The following is an 18,059-nucleotide window of genomic DNA, read 5'->3' as shown; positions in this document are numbered from 1 at the left end:
GTTGTTGGACATTTGGGTTGGTTCCAAGTCTTTGCTATTGTGAATAGTGCCGCAATAAACATACGTGTGCATGTGTCTTTATAGCAGCATGATTTATACTCCTTTGGGTATATACCCAGTAATGGGATGGCTGGGTCAAATGGTATTTCTAGTTCTAGATCCCTGAGGAATCGCAAAATTAATCTTTAAAGCAGTTAGAGAGAAATGAACTGTTACCTACAGGGAACAATTTATGCGACAGCAGATTTTCCATCAGAATCTATGGACGCCTGCCAGGCACAGTGGCTTACGCCTATAATCCCAGCAGTTTGGAAGACTTACGCCTGTAATCCCAGCACTTTGGGGGGCTTATGCCTATAATCCCAGCACTTTGGGAGGCCAAGCCAGGAGGATTGCTTGAGACCAGGAGTTCGAGATCAGCTTGGGCAACATGGCAAGACCCCATTTCTACAAATAATAACAATAATAAAAATAGATAGCCAGGCATGGTGGCACGTGCCTGTAATTCCAGCGACTGGGGAGGCTGAAGCTGGAGGATCACTTGCGCCCAGACAGTCAAGGCCCCAGTGAGCCATCTTCACACCACTGCACTCCAGTCTGGGCGACACAGTGAGACCTCATCTCAAAACATCTATGGATGCCAGAAGGATATGGCACACCATTTTTCAAGTGCTGAAAGAAGATACTGTCAACCCAGATTTCTATGCCAAGTGAAAATATCCTTCAGGAATGAAGGTAAAATCAGAGTGGTCTCGGATGCAGGAAAACTAAGAGAATTTGTGAGTAGCAGACCCTGAAAGAGAATGATAAAAGAAGGAAACTTGGACTGTCAGGAATAAAGAAATAACATAAATTCTGCATAGTCTCTTCCAGAAAATAGAAAACACTTTACAACTCATTTTATGAGGCCAGTATTATCCTGATAGCAAAACCTAAAGATAGTGTAGGAAACTACAGGTCAATATCCCTGAAGCACATAGACACAGAATCCTCAACAAAAACTAGCAAAACAAATCCAACAACATATAAGAATTGTATGCCATGACCAAGTGGGCTTTATTGCACATCAGACACAGTATTCAAAAATCATTCAAGGTAGCCTACAATATTGAAAGGTTAAAGAAGACAAGTCACATGATATTAATGGAGAAAACATTTTTTTCTTGATCATAAAATGGCTTATAGGAAAGAGAAAAATTTAGCTAAGTTAAACATTCATTCATAATAAAAACTCAGCCACCTAATAGAGGGGGACTTGCTCCACTTGATAATGAACCCACAGCTAACATAAAACTTAATGGTGTAGTCCCAGCACCTTGGGAGGCTGAGGTGGGAGGATCACTTGAGGCCAGGAGTTCAAGTCCAGCCTGGGCAATATAGCAAGGCCCTATCTCTAGAAAAACAATTTTTAAAAAAATTAGCAAAGAATAGTGGCACACACTTATAGTCCTAGGTACTTGGGAGACTGAGGCAGGAGGAACCCTTGAGCCCAGGAGTTCAAGGCTGCAGTTAGCTGTGATCATACCACTGCACTCCAGCCTGGGCGACAGAGCAAGACCCTGTCTCTAAAAATAAAATGGGAGGAATCATTCCAAATGATTTTAAGACTTATTATATAGCTCCAGTACTCAAAATACTGTAGTATTGGCAAGGGGATATACACACAGATCGGTGGAATAAAATGGAGAACAAGAAATAGACCCACGTAAGTACAGCCAACTGATTTTTGTCAAAGTTACAAAGCAGTTTGATAGAGGAAGGATAAATAACCTTTTCAACAATGGTGCATGGAGCTATTGCACATCTATAGGTAAAACAGTAAGTCTCAACCCAAATCTCATACTGTGTAAAAGTTAGTTTAAAATGGATCGTGGATTTGAATGTAAAACTAGAAAACTTAGAATTTAGACATAGGAGAAGATCTTCAGGACTGTGGGCTAAATGAAGCATTTAAACCTGAGACCAAAAGCAAATTCTATAAAAGAAGAAAACAATAAATTGAACTTCTGAAAATTCAAAACCTTTTATCTATGAAAAAGACTCTGTGAAGGGTATGAACCTGTAACTGAGACCGGACTTGTATCTACAATATTCAAAGAACTCTCAAAACTCAGCAATAACAAAGACAAGCAATCCAGGCAAAAAATAGACAAAAGAAGTGAACAGACACTTCACAAAAGATGAATGGCAGATAAGCATATGAAAAGATGTTTGGCATGGTTAACTATCAGGGAAGTGAAAAAACGTGATGAGATATCACTACATACCTATTGGAACAGCCAAAATAAAAAATAGTGACAATAATAAATGGCGAGTATGCAAGCAAACTAGATCATATATTGCTGGTGAGGGCATAAAATGATACAGCCCCTCAGGAAAATAGTTTGGCCATTTATTAATAAACATATACTTGCTATGTGATCCAGCAGTTGTACTCCTGGACATTCACCACAGAGAAATGAAAACTTAGGTCCACATAAAAGTCTGTGCACAGATGTTCATAGCAGCTTTATTTGTACTATCCAAAAATTAGAAACCAAATGTCCTTGAATGGGTAAATGGTCAAATAATCTAGCACATCCACATCATGGAATAATACTACTCGCTAACTAAAAAGCAACGAATTGTCGATACAACAGCCTGGATGAATCTCAAGGGATTTATGCTGAGTGAAAAAAAGGTTACATGCTGTGTGATTTATATGACATTCTTAAAATGACAGAATTATCTCAATGGAGAAAAGATTACTGATTGCCAGGAATTAGGAAAAGGGGAGGGAAGTGTGGTCATAAAGGGGCCACATGAGGGATCCTGGTGGCAATAAACTGTTCAGTATCTTTACTGTAGTGGTGGATATAGAGACCCACACATGTGATCAAATGGCCTAGAAAACACAGCTACATACCTGTAAAGCCAGTGAAATCTGAGTAGGATCTGTGCATTGTAGCAGTTGCAATGTCCTGGCTTTGACAGGAAGTGATATAAGATGTTACCACTGGGGTGAAGTAGGTTTAAAGTGTATGGGACCTCTCTGTATTATTTTTGCAACTTCCTGTGACTTTATGATCATTTGATCATTTCTAAATAAAATGTAAGAAAAAAAGTTTATACAGAAAATTAGCTGGGCGTGGTGGAGGGCGCCTGTAGTCCCAGCTACTTGGGAGGAGGCTGAGGCAGGAGAATGGTGTGAACCCGGGAGGCGGAGCTTGCAGTGAGCAGCGATCATGCCACTGCACTCCAGCCTGGGTGACAGAGCAAGAATCTGTCTCAAAAAATAAAATAAAAAAAATTTAAAAAGCATTAAAGTGTCTATTCTCAATTAAAAACTTATTCCCAGTAATTTTACTAATAGGAATAAAAGGATATGTCCTTAATACTTAAAAAAATCATCTCAAACCAATAACCAGCATCATGCTTCATAGGGACATATTGTAGGCATTCTCATTAAAACTATGCTTGCTATTTTCACTTCTATTTTACCTTCTAGAAGAGCTTGCTAATGCAATTAAATAAGAAAATCAAAGAGTATTCAAAAAGATAAAAGATTATTCATATGTGATATAATTATCCACTTAGATAATCTAAGGAAATCCACTAAAAAGGTTTATTAAAACAAATGATAGTCTACTAAGGTGATATTACACAAAATGTATTCAGAAATCAACAAACAGCTTTCCTGTTTATGAGCCATAAACAGAAACTATAATGGAAAAAAGATCTCATTCATAATAGCATCAGAAATGTTGAATGCCTAGAAATAAACATAACAAGCAAAGGACAAGACCTAAATGAAGAAAATTACTGAATTGCATTAAAGAACAGTTTGAAAAAATGAGAAAAAAAGCTATGGTTCTTTAATGTAATTTAAATTACTTTCAATAGGATTTGAAGTTTTTTTTTTTTTTTTTTTAAGATTTGAGGGTAACTTTTCCTTTGTTTTGAATAAATATTCTCAGATTTTTCTTTTCTTTTTTTTTTTTTCTTTTGAGATGGAGTCTCGCTCTGTCGCCCATGCTGGAGTACAGTGGCACAATCTCGGCTCACTGCAAGCTCCACCTCCCGGGTTCATGCCATTCTCCTGCCTCAGCCTCCCAAGTAGCTGGGACTACAGGCACCCACTGCCACGCCTGGCTAGTTTTTTTGTGTTTTTAGTAGAGACAGGGTTTCACTGTGTTAGCCAGGATGGTTTCGATCTCCTGACCTCACAATCCACCCGCCTCAGCCTCCCAAAGTGCTGGGATTACAGGCGTGAGCCACCGCACCCAGTCTCAGATTTTTCGTTTTTAAAAATTTCCTTAGGTTTCTCTAAGTTATAGCTTATGTGAGCAGTTAAAACTTAACAATTTTTAGTAAAGTATTCTCCTGTTTTTTTTTTTTTGAGATAGAGGCACAATCTCAGCTCACTGCAACCTCTGCCTCCCAGGCTCAGGTGATTTTCCTGCCTAATCCTTCGAGTACCTGGGACTACTCAAGTACATGTGCCACCACGCCCAGCTAATTTTTGTATTTTTTGGTAGAGACAGAGTTTCACCATGTTGGCCAGGCTGGTCTTGAACTCCTGGCCTCAAGTGATCCACCTGTCCAAAGTGCTGGGATTTCAGGCATGAGCTGCTGCGCCCAGCCTAGTAAAGCATTCCTATTAATACTATTTATTTATGCTTAATAAATATGCGTGTAGAATTAATCATGGAAATTCTAATTAGAAACTACATTTGTGGTTATCTTTTCAGAAATTAGTTTTGATGGCTTTGCTACTAGGTTATGTTTAAACCTAGGGTGAGTTTTAAATATATATATACATATTTTAATTAGAGTGGATCATTTGGATTGTTTCTTCCTAAGTCAATTCACCTAAAAACATGCCTAAAACACTTTGTATTGAGATACAGTTGATATTACACAAACAAGAATTCTGTTAAACAGGTTCTGATTTATTGTGTATTTAAGCAAGTACCATTGTATCATTTTCCTTGTAACTTATTAATGCTATCTTTTTGTACATAAAGATGTTTGTAAGAATATATATGTTTAAGTGTTAATTAATAGTTATGTTATCAATAATGTTTATTAGTTCAGTAGACATTTAGCATCACTTGTCTTACAGATGGGGAAACAGAGGTTTAAATGATTTTTGCCACAGTCACAGCAAGTAAAAGCTTGGACTTTGAAGCCCAGCATAATAGTGTATCTATTTTGGGTAGGAGGGCTTCATTAAACCTCTGGAAACCAGAATAAATCATTTAACTTGTTTGTAGGACTCCTGAATTAGCCAACCCAAGTAATATATTAAAGGGTTATCCAGAACTCAGATTTTTAGCCCTAGAAATGGAAATGGACCCATTAGGGCAAAGGGCTCTTCAAAATCCCCTCAAATAATAGTAATTGTCGTTTCCCCTGACAAGATGAGCAGGAGGAAAGAGAAGCTGACACTCCTAAACACCCAGTGTGGCTGGGCATACTGAACTGTACCACAACCTCCAGCATAGTTAGGATCCAAATTTTATGGATTAGAAAACTGAGATTCATGTTAAGTCACTTACCCAAAGTACACCTGTAATAAAGAACAAAGCCAGGCTTTGAAACTTGATGTATCAGGCTCCAGAGCTCATGATCTTTACACTGGGATTTCCCTTTTTTTTTTTTTTTCTTTTCCGAGATGGAGCCGTGCCATTGCCCATGCTGGAGTGCAATGACGCAATCTCGGCTCACTGCAGCCTCTGCCTCCCAGGTTGAGGTGATTCTTCTGCCTCAGCCTCCTGAGTAGCTGGGATTACAAGTGTGTACCAGCACACCTGGCTAATTTTTGTGTTTTTAGTAGAGACGGGGTTTCTCTATGTTGGCTAGGCTGATCTCGAACTCCTGACCTCATGATCTGCCTGCCTCGGCCTCCCAAGGTGCTGGGATTACAGGTGTGAGCCACCGCGCCTGACCTCCCAGTCTTGTGTAATCACAGGCATCCACTAAGGTGCCTGTTTAAAAAATAATATACTTAACAATGGGGCTTCTGGGAATTCTGATTCAGTGTCGGGCTGAGATAGGTCCAGGTAATATATTTTTAACAGGAACCATAGGTAATTTTGATCATCAGGCAGATTGGAAAATATTACCAATGCCATTGTGTACTAAGAGAGTTTGAAGGTATTGGAGAAGCAGGAATAGGATTCGGAGTAGATCCCAATTTTTTTAATTGATACTTTACTAATTTTCTCTAGTAAAATAATAGATCAGATTGTGGAAATTATAAAATTGCTTTAAGTTCCCTTAATCTGCACAAAAACCAATATTGCATTTTTTTCTTTTAGTTGACAACATTCGTACAGTGAGTTCTTTGGCATTATCTGTGTTTACATTGGGGAACAAAAGCACCATTGACAGGTATAGATAAAACTATTCTGAATGCAGAAGTGGAAGAAAAAGTTATACTTAGAAGTAACGTTAAAAACAGCTTTAAACATAGAATCAGTAACTTCCTTGGGTATGAAAACTCCCCAAAATTTTAAATAACTTTAATCTAAAACTTTAATCCTTAAAGTTTTGTAGAAGATCGTAAAACTTTCAAGCTGGGAGAGCTCCTGGATAGTCACATATTTATGGATGAAGCAACCACAACTTAGAGAGGCTTGGGGGCTTGCCCACAGTTAGTGGCAGACTTTCAAATCCGTGCTGGCCAAGATTCCATAGAACTCTTATGGATTACAGATAAGTACCAGAAAAAAGCAACTTTTCCAAGGATACACCAGTTTTTAGAAATAAATGTAGTGTAGGCCGGGCGCAGTGGCTCACGCCTGTAATCCCAGCACTTTGGGAGGCTGAGGCGGGTGGATCACAAGGTCAGGAGATCAAGACCATCCTGGCTAACACTGAGAAACCCCGTCTCTACTAAAAATACAAAAAATTAGCCGGGCGTGGTGGCGGGCGCCCGTAGTCTCAGCTACTTGGGAGGCTGAGGCAGGAGAATGGCGTGAACCTGAGAGGCGGAGTTTGCAGTGAGCCGAGGTCGCGCCACTGCACTCCAGCCTGGGCGACAGAGCGAGACTCCGTCTCAAAAAAAAAAAAAAAAAAAAAGAAAGAAATGTAGTGGCAAGTCATGTTTTCCTTATATTCCCTATTTTGTTTACCTAATTTTTATGTTTTCTTTCATTTTTCATTGTCCTAATAAAAATGAATATATTTAAAGGAATCCCTTTTAGGAGATTATGTAATTTGAAGTATTTTATCTGATCAATGATAGAAAAATGAACCATAACCTTCCTAGAATAGTGTATTTAACAAATAAATACTTTCAGAACATGTTGTGCTAAAGAACTCTAGTTTTCTCCACTTTTATTACAAAACTATTTTATGAATGGAGAAAAATGAGCATAGCTAGACGCTTGTACGTGAATTCTAACAGCAATATAACAGCATTTCTATGTAAGTAGTAGGAGCTTTGTATTTGAACTTGAATTTAATTATCTTATCTGCAAATTTAATAGCTCTATGATCTTGGACAAGTTACTAAAATCTCAACCTAACTTTTTTTCTTCTCTACGTAATAACTTACCTCATGGATGGTTTTTAATTATTAATTGGGATTCAGTGAGAGAATATGTGTAACACAGGTAGCAATGTAGTTTGAACAAAATAGGCAATGAATAAATGATAGCTGTTACTTACTTACTTGACCCAGTAGTTATTTAGAAGAATATTAATTTCTGAGTGAGTGCTTTATTTCCTTATTCAATATTTTATTGTAATCAGAAAATGTGATCTGTGTAATTCCTGCCTTTAAGAATTTTAAACTGGCCTGTAATCCTAGCACTTTCGGAGGCTGAGGTGGGAGGATTGCGTGAGGCCAGGAGTTTGAAGCTGCAGTGAGCCAAGATTGCACCACTGCACTCCATCCTAGGTGACATGGTCAGTTTTTATAACTTTTCATAGAAACTTAAAAGTTGAAAACAACCCATTTTCTTTTTACATTATAAAATTCAGTATCTACCTGTTCTAATATAAATTATTTCAAATGCTTTGTCCTTATTTATTATGCTTGTTGATATTAGTGCACTAAAATTTTCCCATCCATTTTCTTTCCATTTATTTTATGTTATGTTCTCCAAAGCATCTGTTTTCGTGTTTTGTGGTTGGTTTAGTCATGGTTAAATGTTCAATACTATTATGCATTTACTGTTTTTAATGACTTTTTTGCTTAAAAAGTGATACATGCTAATTGTAGAAAATACACAGAAGGAAATAAACCTCTGCACTCTTACTATGGAATATTATTAAAAGATTTTTATGTGATTAAGAGTAGGGGTTTTAGGGCCAGGCGTGGTGGCTCACGCTTGTAATCCCAACACTTTGGGAGGCCGAGACGGGTGGATCACTTGAGGTCAGGAGTTCGAGACCAGCCTGACCAACATGGTGAAACCCAGTCTCTACTAAAAAAAAAATACAAAAATTAGCTGGATGTGGTGGCACGCACCAGTAGTCCCAGTTACTCAGGAGACTGAGACAGGAGAATCCCTTGAACCTGGGAGGCGGAGGTTGCAGTGAGCCGAGATTGTGCCACTGCACTCCAACCTGGGTGACAGATCCAGATTCCATCTCAAAACAAAAAACAAAAGAGTAGGGGTTTTAGAATTAGATTTGGATTTGAATTTCGGCTCTACTTATTAGCCTTAGGCAGTATATTAGACTTTCTCATGTATTCAACAAATATTTATTGAACACCTACTGTGTGTGCCAGGCATTTTGCTAGGGGACTGGGAATCCAGTGCTTAGAAAGATTGACATACCTATCTTGGCTTAATTTCCTCGTTTGTTAACTGGTGATAATACCTCACAGAGTTGTTAAGAAGCATCAAAGATAACAGTCCTTAGCATTTGCCTGGTATGTGGTAAGAGCTCAGTAAATGACAGCAATCATTTTTACTGTGTGTATTCAATATTGATTATATCTTTAAATAAAACGACTTTTTTGCTCAGCTTAAGGTTTTTGCCTTACATTTTATTTTTGGTATTAATGTTATAAACACTTTTTTTTTTTTTATACTTATCTGTTTGGTTTGGTTTTCTCTTTAAAGTAGTAAATAGTTGTTGGTTTACTTTTTTAAAAATATAACCTGATTATTAAAGTTATGATTATCAAACATTTCAAACACATACCAGACTGGAGAGAGTAGTGTAATGAACCAACATATTCCCATAACCCAGCCTCAAGGATTATCAAACTCATGGCCAATCTCGTTCCATTTCTGCTACCTCTTCTCATTCCCCCAACCACCCTCCGATAAACATTTGCATTTATACTCCTTAAAAGATAGACTTTTAAAATTCATAAGGACCTTACTGTCATCATTCATAAAACATCAGTAATTCTTTAATAACATCTAATATCCAGTAAGCCACTTCCTTGTATAATTAAACACTTTAAACTTTACATTTCTTACATTATTACTTTTGGAATGGTTTCCGTCATATTATTTTACATTTTTTATCCTTGTGAGGTTTTTTTCTTCTTCCATGTAAATTGTTTTGTTTGAGGAGCTTATGAAATATAGAAGAATGAATTATGGAGCTAAAAAATCTGGGTTTGAATCCTGCTTCTGCCATTCAGTAATTAACTTTGCTGAGCCTTGGTTTCCTCGACTATAAAATAGGAATAATTATACCTGACTCATGTTCTTAGGGTTGAATGTGATGCCTGCATAAAGTATTATTAATAGTCTCTGCCAGTTATTATCTTTAGTGATTCAAACTGTAATATCTATTCTTGGTTACTGTATGGTTTTTCAAAACATTCCAAAATTTATATTTACTGGATAACTACTAAAAATAATGGTTTTAAAATATCCTTCTAGGAAAGAGAATTTAGAATCTTGGCTTCTCCCACTACCTCTTTTATTTTGAGTTCACATTAATTTAACCTGACGTTACAAATCCTACTTTTAACTTTCTGAAGTGTTTTTTCTTTTATATTGTTTATATACTTATATCAATTATTCTTCACTATTGAACCCTTTTCTTTTAGTGGGATTAACTATTTTACTCAGTTATTTCTGGATATTAGGTTGGTGTCAGTATACTTCACCAGTTCTTTCCTACCTCAATATTCTTTATCTCTTATTCTCTTTCGATGGTCTAGGATGTACCTTTGAACAATTTATTTTTAAAAAAAACTACCAGGATGGTGAAAATTTGACTTTGCAGATCTAAGAATAATTTCCTGTGACCTTTGAACACGAAAAATTAGGATGAGGTATAAAATTCTTAGATCATAACTTTTCCTTTTCAATTCTCTGTAAGTGATTACTTCATTGTCTTCTGGCATTTTATTGTTGCAGAGGAGAAATCTGAGGTCAGTCTGATTTCAGTTCCTTTGAAATAACCTATTTTTTTCTGCTTGTATGCTTGTAGGATTATATCTTTATCCTTGAAATTTAAAAACATTTGCCAGGACATGTCTTGGTGTTGATGATCTCTGTTGAACCTTCTCAGTCTCCAGTCTCAGGTATTTTTTTTTTCAGAACTGGAAAGTTTTCTTATACTTTTGATTGATTAAACTGCCTGTTTTTTTTTTCTTTAGGAACATGTTATTCATAGATTATTTCTATGTCTGTCTTCCATAGTTTTTTTAAATCTTTTCTTTCTTTCTTTCTTTTCTCATTTACTCAAGTTTGTCCTCTGTGGCATGGATTCCGTTTTCTGTAGTGTCAATTCTAATACTTACTATTCACAATGCAGATTTAATTTTGGCTACTATGTTTTCATTTCTTTATTCTTATCTCAACGTACTCTTGTTTCATAAGCAGATTCCCCCTTAGACGGTAACACTTCAAAAAACATGAGGTGGATCCCGGCCTGAAACTTGGCCACAACCACAGGACCAGGAAAAAAAAAAGTTTCTGAAAGGGTCCTCTTAAACATAAAAATGTAAATATAACCAGAGGTCATTCCTACCCTCATCTAGAAAATAGAACAGTGTTGGGTACTAACAGACTTTAAGTAGCTAGAGGAATAGTAAAGCAGGCATAAGGGCACCTTAACTAGAAATAAACTGATTTTTCTAATTACATGTATTGTTTTTCTCTTTATAAAATTAATACATAATAAGTGCATATAACTTTGAAAATACATTACAAAGAAGAAAATCCTATGACCCAGGTAACGACTGATAAGATTTTATATATGTTTTGCCAGTTACATGCACACATGTTGGGAGGAGGGGATGCAAAAAAAAAATTGGGTCATACTATATAGTTTTGTATCCTTTTTAATTTAATATATTGCAAGCATATTTTTTGCATCATTAAATTTTCTTTGAGGCCCTGATTTTAACCATTGCATAGTATTCCTACATATGAATAGATGTATTATGATTTATTTAACCAGTCCCTTGTTGGTCATTTAGATTGTTTTCTATTTTTCAGTATAATGAGTATGATGAATATCACTGTACATAAGTCTTTATGCACATCTCTGATATTTCCTTAGGATAAATGAGGAGCTGATTCTTAATCCTGTCACATTGGTAAGGATTATATACATTCCTTATTAAGAATATAAAGTGCTTGTTTCTTATTGTTTCAATGTGATTGCATAGAAGATTCTTTGGATTCTGAACAATTTGATGGTATCTTAACCAAAGTTTGAGAGAGGTTTCTAGTGCCTCATGCTCAGCACCTTCATGATGGAATTCCTACTGTGTAAGCTTTTGGACAGGAAAACCACTGCTGATAACAGGGAGTTGGAAGGTAGATATACTTGTGGAAACCTGAGGGTGGTAAAAAAAAAAAAAAAAATTATGGTCCTTGCTCATTCCTACAACCTGGGTCTCCATATTAATATGCTAGGGCTCTGGATCTTTTCTTTTCCTCTTCCCTTCCTGTTATTTCAGACTGTTACTCTCTCTGAAGATTCTTCTCTTAATGTCCGTACGTCCATTTCATTTCTAGATAGGAGAATGTCAGTAGATGATATACCCTGCTGAGTTCAAAGTAGCATTTTATCAGTCCCAGATCATCTTTTGGTCCTGGCATACTTACACATGATGATCTCCTGCTGAAATCAAAGTATTTTTTAACTAATTATATATTTTCAGAGGTATCAAACGGCAGCCTGGAAAAGTACATTGTTGTATCATGCCATTACAACAAAGCAATCTGCTTAATAAAGTTGCTTAAAATGAAAGTTTTTAAATTAATAAAATATTTTTAACCTCATATTTTTCCATAAAATATTTAGGAATACTCTAGAGTTCCTGAAACCTTGATTCAGAAATACTGATTGGAATTGTTCTTCCTCTTTAAGCCTGGAAGATGATCTTAGGTGATAATTTTTTACAACATTGAAAACAATTCCTGCTGAAAGTCAAGGGAACAGTCTCCTTTATCTGATTTATTCTGATGAGACCCATATTGTAGGTTATCTAATGTGTGACTTTATACACATTTCAGGCTAACAAAGTAAAGCATGATTAGCATTTCCTAACCTTTTCCAGTATTTCACATCATATTTGCATATATACAATCTGCCAGGCTCTGAAATTTTTTGGCTGGAAGGCATTATGGTGGGATGAGAGAGGATAAATACATTTGCCTCACTTTTAAACTATTTTTTGTCCATACTCATTCTCTAGCTGCATTGTATAAAAATATAGCACATACATAAATGATCTCTTCTACCCTGCTTAGTGGAAAATTGACTGTAGTGAATGATGGAACAGGTGTTTCAACACTCTCCTGTACTTCTTCATTGCATTACATCTTTAGAAGTTACCTGTAGAAATGTAATGTTACACAGTCAATTGAGGCAAAAGAGAGGAAAAGAAGTAACATTTACTGAACATACACTGTCTCTGTCTCTTGGTGGATCTTTTTAATTACAACATCCCTGTGAGGTAGATATTATGTGCATTTTGTGAGTGAAGAAACTGAGGTTCAAAATGTTAAATAACTTACCCAAGTTCAGGTAACTACACCAGTAAGTGACAGAGTTGGGGTTTAAACGTGATACTGACCAGCTTTAGAACACATTTTTTCCCACTTGTTTTTTTAAAATTAGAGAAATATATTTTCTTGTTTAACAAGTACTATTCCTTAAACTTAGGAAACAATAGAAAGTAAAATACTGAGTAAGACTCATAATCCATGTAACCTAATCTCTAATAAAACCAACGGTCATTTTCCAAATGGAAAACTTAACTGCAGAAGTAACTCTATGCTCATTTCTAATAGATAACATTTGAATCCTTGTTTTGATGAAGTGATAGAAAAGTTTCATTTAAATAAAGGTGCTTTTTTTGGTAGAAAAAGCTTTGTAAAGCTTCACTGGTATGTAGGATAACGTTGGCTCGCTGCTTTAAAAATTAAATTGTTCAACATTTTAAATTTTTGCCAAACTCAGGAGGTAGATATTTTTACAAAAAGTAGAGCATAAAATACCCTTCAGATTATGTTTCACTTAATTTTTTTCTTAGGTTGCTTTGTTAGTATATACTATACTATTAGCTGGGTGAGTATTTGAGAAAAGAAAGTTTATTGTAAAATTTGAGATGACGTGAAGCTGAAAATAGTGAAGAGGCTGATTGACAGATTTCGAATCTGATGTATAGAGACTGTAGCAATGGATGAGAGCTGGAAAAAGATGAATCAAAAATTTTAAATAAAGTTTTTATTCATGGAACTAAGAGTAACAACAGGTATGGATAGAGGATGCAGGGTGTGGTTGCAGTGCAAGAAGACAAGGATTTAATCAGAAAACTTAATATGTCAGCATTGTGTTGAGGGCATTCCAAAAATAATGCATATGTGAACTGCATTAGCATAAGTTTATTTTCTAGGACAAGGGAGGTAATATGACCTTTACTCTGCATTGGTCGTTTGAGGGTTGAAATGGTAATTACATGCAATTCCATATACCACCCTTTAAGATGATTTGGAGTGTGTTCAGAGAAGAAGATGGTGATGAGTCTTATCTGTCTTAAAGAAATGTTTGAAGGAACTTAAGTTATCTAGAAAAGACAAGACTCAGGGTGGATTAGAGTCATAGATGTAGATTTACTTCCTGTGACTTTGCAGATAGAGTACAGGCAAGTTAGTCATCATTTATTAGTAATCCTCTTAAAGAGAATTCACAGCTGAGGAAAGTTGGTATATAATGAAAAATTTCATGTAGCAGGCAGTACTTTTTCAGAGATATTATAGTGCCTAGTGAGGTAGTACATTCTTGTGCTGGTAGTATTTAAGCATAAGTAAGAACGGAATAGAAAGAATTGAAACATATTATGTGTAGTAGGAACAGAAGACTTTTGAGATGCCTTATCAATTCAAAGATTTTTTAAATTCCAAGATCAAAAGGACTTTACAGAGTATTTTATCCTCATGAAGCTACCTCACCTTAGTAATAATGTGCATTGGTACAGCTCTTTAACATTTATAAAGTTCTTTCTTCTGAATTATCTCGTTTTTGAGCCTGGTAATAATCCTTTGGATAGATAGGACAAGTATCCTTCCTTATTTTGAACAGGTAAAGTAATAGGCTAAGAGAAAGTCTGAATTGCCTCAAATCATAAAGCTTATAAGCAGCAGCCTAGGGCTCTATCCTTGGTCTGCGAATTCCAAGTTTAGTGCTGTTTCTCCTGTACCAGTTTTCTTTAAAAGTAAGTTATAAGTTGTGACACTTGCTTTGCATACATTAAAAATTGCAAGGAACAGATGGTTCTTAAATTTTATTCCTATGAAAAACATACGTGTAGCCCAAGTTAGACTGAGGGTTCTAAACGCCAAACAATGGGGAGTCATGGGGGCAAGTCTGTGTTACAGAAAGATAACTGTTTACAATTAATGAAAAAATCTGGTTTGGGCTGCTAGATGAATGATGGTGCCATTCATTAAGATGACAAATATAGGAGAGGGAGCAGATTGGTGGGCCAGAGGTGAGGTAATTGAATTTTGGACATAAGAAAACTAACTGACATTGATTGTTTACTAAGTGCCAGACACTATGGTTAGGGTTTTATATCATTTAGCTCATTTAGTCTTTACTACAACCCTCTGAAGATAAGACTTTTCAATCTTCATTTTCCATATGAAGAAACTGAAAAGCTTAGATTGTTGAAAGAACCTGTCCAGGGCTTCATAATTAATAGAGTAAGAATAGGAATTTGAATCTCTATGTCTGGCAACAGAGCCACAGTTGTTAGGAGCTAGTTCTTTGGGACATTTGGTTAAGAACAACCAGTAGTCAATCAGTTGAATAAATGGTTGTCACTTTGAGGAAAAAGAAATATTCTGGAGATAACATGAGTATCTTTATACCAAAGAAATGGGCAGTGTTATAGCCTTTGAACATACCTTAGGAAAATAAAGATTTTATACTTGCCTCCCTACCTTTTCCTGAATTTTGGCACTGTTTCTGTGCTTCATAGTATTATATAGGCATTCCCTAATCTAGGAACATCTTCTATGAGTGGTGAAAATGAAAGGTGCCCTTTGTATAAGGTCAGTAGACCTTCTAAGATAGGGGCTATGTTTTATTAACTTTTATCTCCAGCTCAGTGCCTAGAACATAGCTTGAATGAAATGAAATGAATGAATGAATGGATGGTAAATAGGGATGAGAAGAACAAAGAGGGGAGTTCATATTTAGAGCAGCTGCCTCATGTGAAGTATGAGGTGATAGGTGTGCTGCCTTTTATTTCGCAGGTGATAATGCTCCAAAGATGGTTAGCTTAGATCCTTGTATACTTGTTGAATTAATAGTCGGGACTACTCCTTTTTCCAGTAAGGGAATGAGAGAAGAAACTATGTGTTCCTGACTTCCGTTTTTGTGGTTTTTAAAAATTACACAAATAATACATATTCATCGTAGACATTGTAGACACATTAGAATATTCAAATAATCAAAAATAAACAATTTAAATTGTCTAAAATTCTACCACCCAGAGATAACCACTGTTAACATTTTGGTGTATATCCTTCCAGAGTTTTTCCCATAAAAATATATACATTGAAACATGTATATATTTATTTAGAATGGGATCATTACAATCCATATTGTTTTGTAAACTGCTTTTTCACTTCTTACATGTGACTGTCTTTCTATGTCAATGAATTTACATCTTTATCATCATTTTAATGACTGCATAGTATTCCATTATAAGGATGTACCATAATATATTTAACTAGTTCTCTATTGTTAGGAATTTAGGTTTCCAATTTGAAGTTCTTTTTGGAATAAAAGTTATGGTGAGCATTCTTGTATGTACATCTTTGTACACTTGTCTACTTTTTTTAAAAAAGAAGTAGAATCAATGAGACATTTCAAAATTTTGTGTGTGGTATTTTGGTTTTTTTAAAATGCAGACTCAGATTGCCGTCCTGAAAGTTTGTGCTGATTCACACTTTCTCCAGCAGTATGTTCAGAGTGCTCTCTCCCCGTACCCTCGTTAACACTGAATGGTTTTTTGTTTTTGTTTTTGTTTTTGTTTTGTAAATCATTACCAATTTGAAAGGCAAAAGGTGTCTTTGGGTTAAATGCATTTCTTTGATGAGTACTAAGGCTGAACTCTTTTTTCCCTTATTGCTCATTTCTGTTGAGGTTCATCGTTTTTTCTTACAGGTTTGTAAAACAAAGCTCTTTATGTATTGAGGATACCAACCCTTTGTTATATGTTGCCTTTTTTTTGTAATCAGTTTGTCTTTTATCTTTTTTTGTGTCTGGCAGAAGTTTTAAACTCTTATAGATTCAAATGTCATTTTTTTCTTTATGATTTCAACGCTTGTTACCCAATGAGTATTGTTCACCTATATTCTAATACTTGTATAATTTTATTTTTTCACATCTAAATGTTTAATCCATCTGGAATTTATTTTGATGTAGAGATTGGGCTTAATTTTCTCTGAAATAATTAATCAATTCCCTTGATTAATTATGAATGGAGTTGGAATTTAGAATGTGTTTTGCCATACACTGCTGTAAATGATGTTCGGTGAGGCTTAAATTAGACCATTTGTAATGCATTTAACTATTAAATTCAAGGGCTCACGTGGAAAGGTAATAATCATTTATTATTTTATTTTTCCATGAAAAAATGTTTTTATAGTTTCAAATAATTAACTTTTGAAGCACATCCTGTTGCAAATTTAGCAACTGCATACTCATATGGTGGTTCTACTTCATTAGAGCCCTTTAGGGGTGAAAATCTTCCTCAATTTTTTTTTTTTTTGTCTGCCTTCATTTAACTTTAACTGATGTGAGGTCTGTTTTGGTAACTTTCTGCTTGCTGTGCTTTTCACAGAATGGACAGCAAATTATGGATGAACCTATGGGAGAGGAGGAGATTAACCCACAAACTGTAAGTAAAATATTTTATCACAAAGGGTATAGATAAATGAAATACTGTAAAATTATTCTTATTTTTCAACTGAGCAGAGAAATCATTTTACGGTATTAGAAACTTGTCGATCCTTTCACATTAACTTTACCAGACTACATTATTGAGTATGCCAGGGACCTTTCTAAAAACTGTTTGATAAGAGTGATTTTAAGAGAATGATAAAACAAATTGCTTTATATTGTTGAAAGTTTTTCATCAGTGCCTAAAGCTTATGTTTTTTTTTTTGTTTCTTGGGGATTTTTTTGAGATGGAGTTTTGTTCTCATCGCCCAGGCTGGAGTGCAATGGCGCGATCTTGGCTCACTGCAACCTCAGCCTCCTGGGTTCACAGGATTCTCCTGACTCAGCCTCCTGAGTAGCTGGGATTACAGGCGCTCACCACCACACCTGGCTAATTTTTGAATTTTTGAATTTTTGAATTTTTGTAATTTTAGTAGAGATGGGGTTTCACCAAGTTGGCCAGGCTGGTCTCAAACTCCTGACCTCAGGTGATCTGCCCACCTCAGCCTCCCAAAGTGCTGTGATTACAGGCGTGAGCCACCGCACCTGGTCTTAAGCTTATGTTTTTAAATAACCAAATTGAACGTAAATTTGTTAAAGACAAAAATATAAAGGTTATACTTTACAGATATGTTTAACATAGAAAGTGGACATTCACCATTTCCTCATCTATTTTTTTTGTT

At 35.6% G+C, this 18,059-nt stretch overlaps 1 protein-coding gene across 1 annotated transcript in view; it reads left to right on the top strand.

The window, feature by feature from the left end:
* Positions 1–17,406, top strand: part of LOC131383945 (homeobox protein engrailed-1-like) — a 39,869-nt gene extending 22,463 nt beyond the window's left edge. The window contains exon 3 of the mRNA XM_058441838.1: positions 17,279–17,406. Within this exon, the coding sequence (XP_058297821.1) occupies positions 17,279–17,371 (93 nt within the window). The 3' untranslated portion in view covers positions 17,372–17,406. The remainder of the gene's footprint in view (positions 1–17,278) is intronic.
* Positions 17,407–18,059: the final 653 nt, after the last annotated feature.

The sequence above is a fragment of the Hylobates moloch genome, unplaced genomic scaffold (genome assembly GCF_009828535.3).
Source record: "Hylobates moloch isolate HMO894 unplaced genomic scaffold, HMol_V3 SCAFFOLD_7, whole genome shotgun sequence".
In the NCBI taxonomy this organism is placed as follows: domain Eukaryota; kingdom Metazoa; phylum Chordata; class Mammalia; order Primates; family Hylobatidae; genus Hylobates; species Hylobates moloch.
The sequence above is the reverse complement of the archived record's forward strand: the minus strand, read 5'-3'. Positions and strand labels throughout refer to the sequence as shown.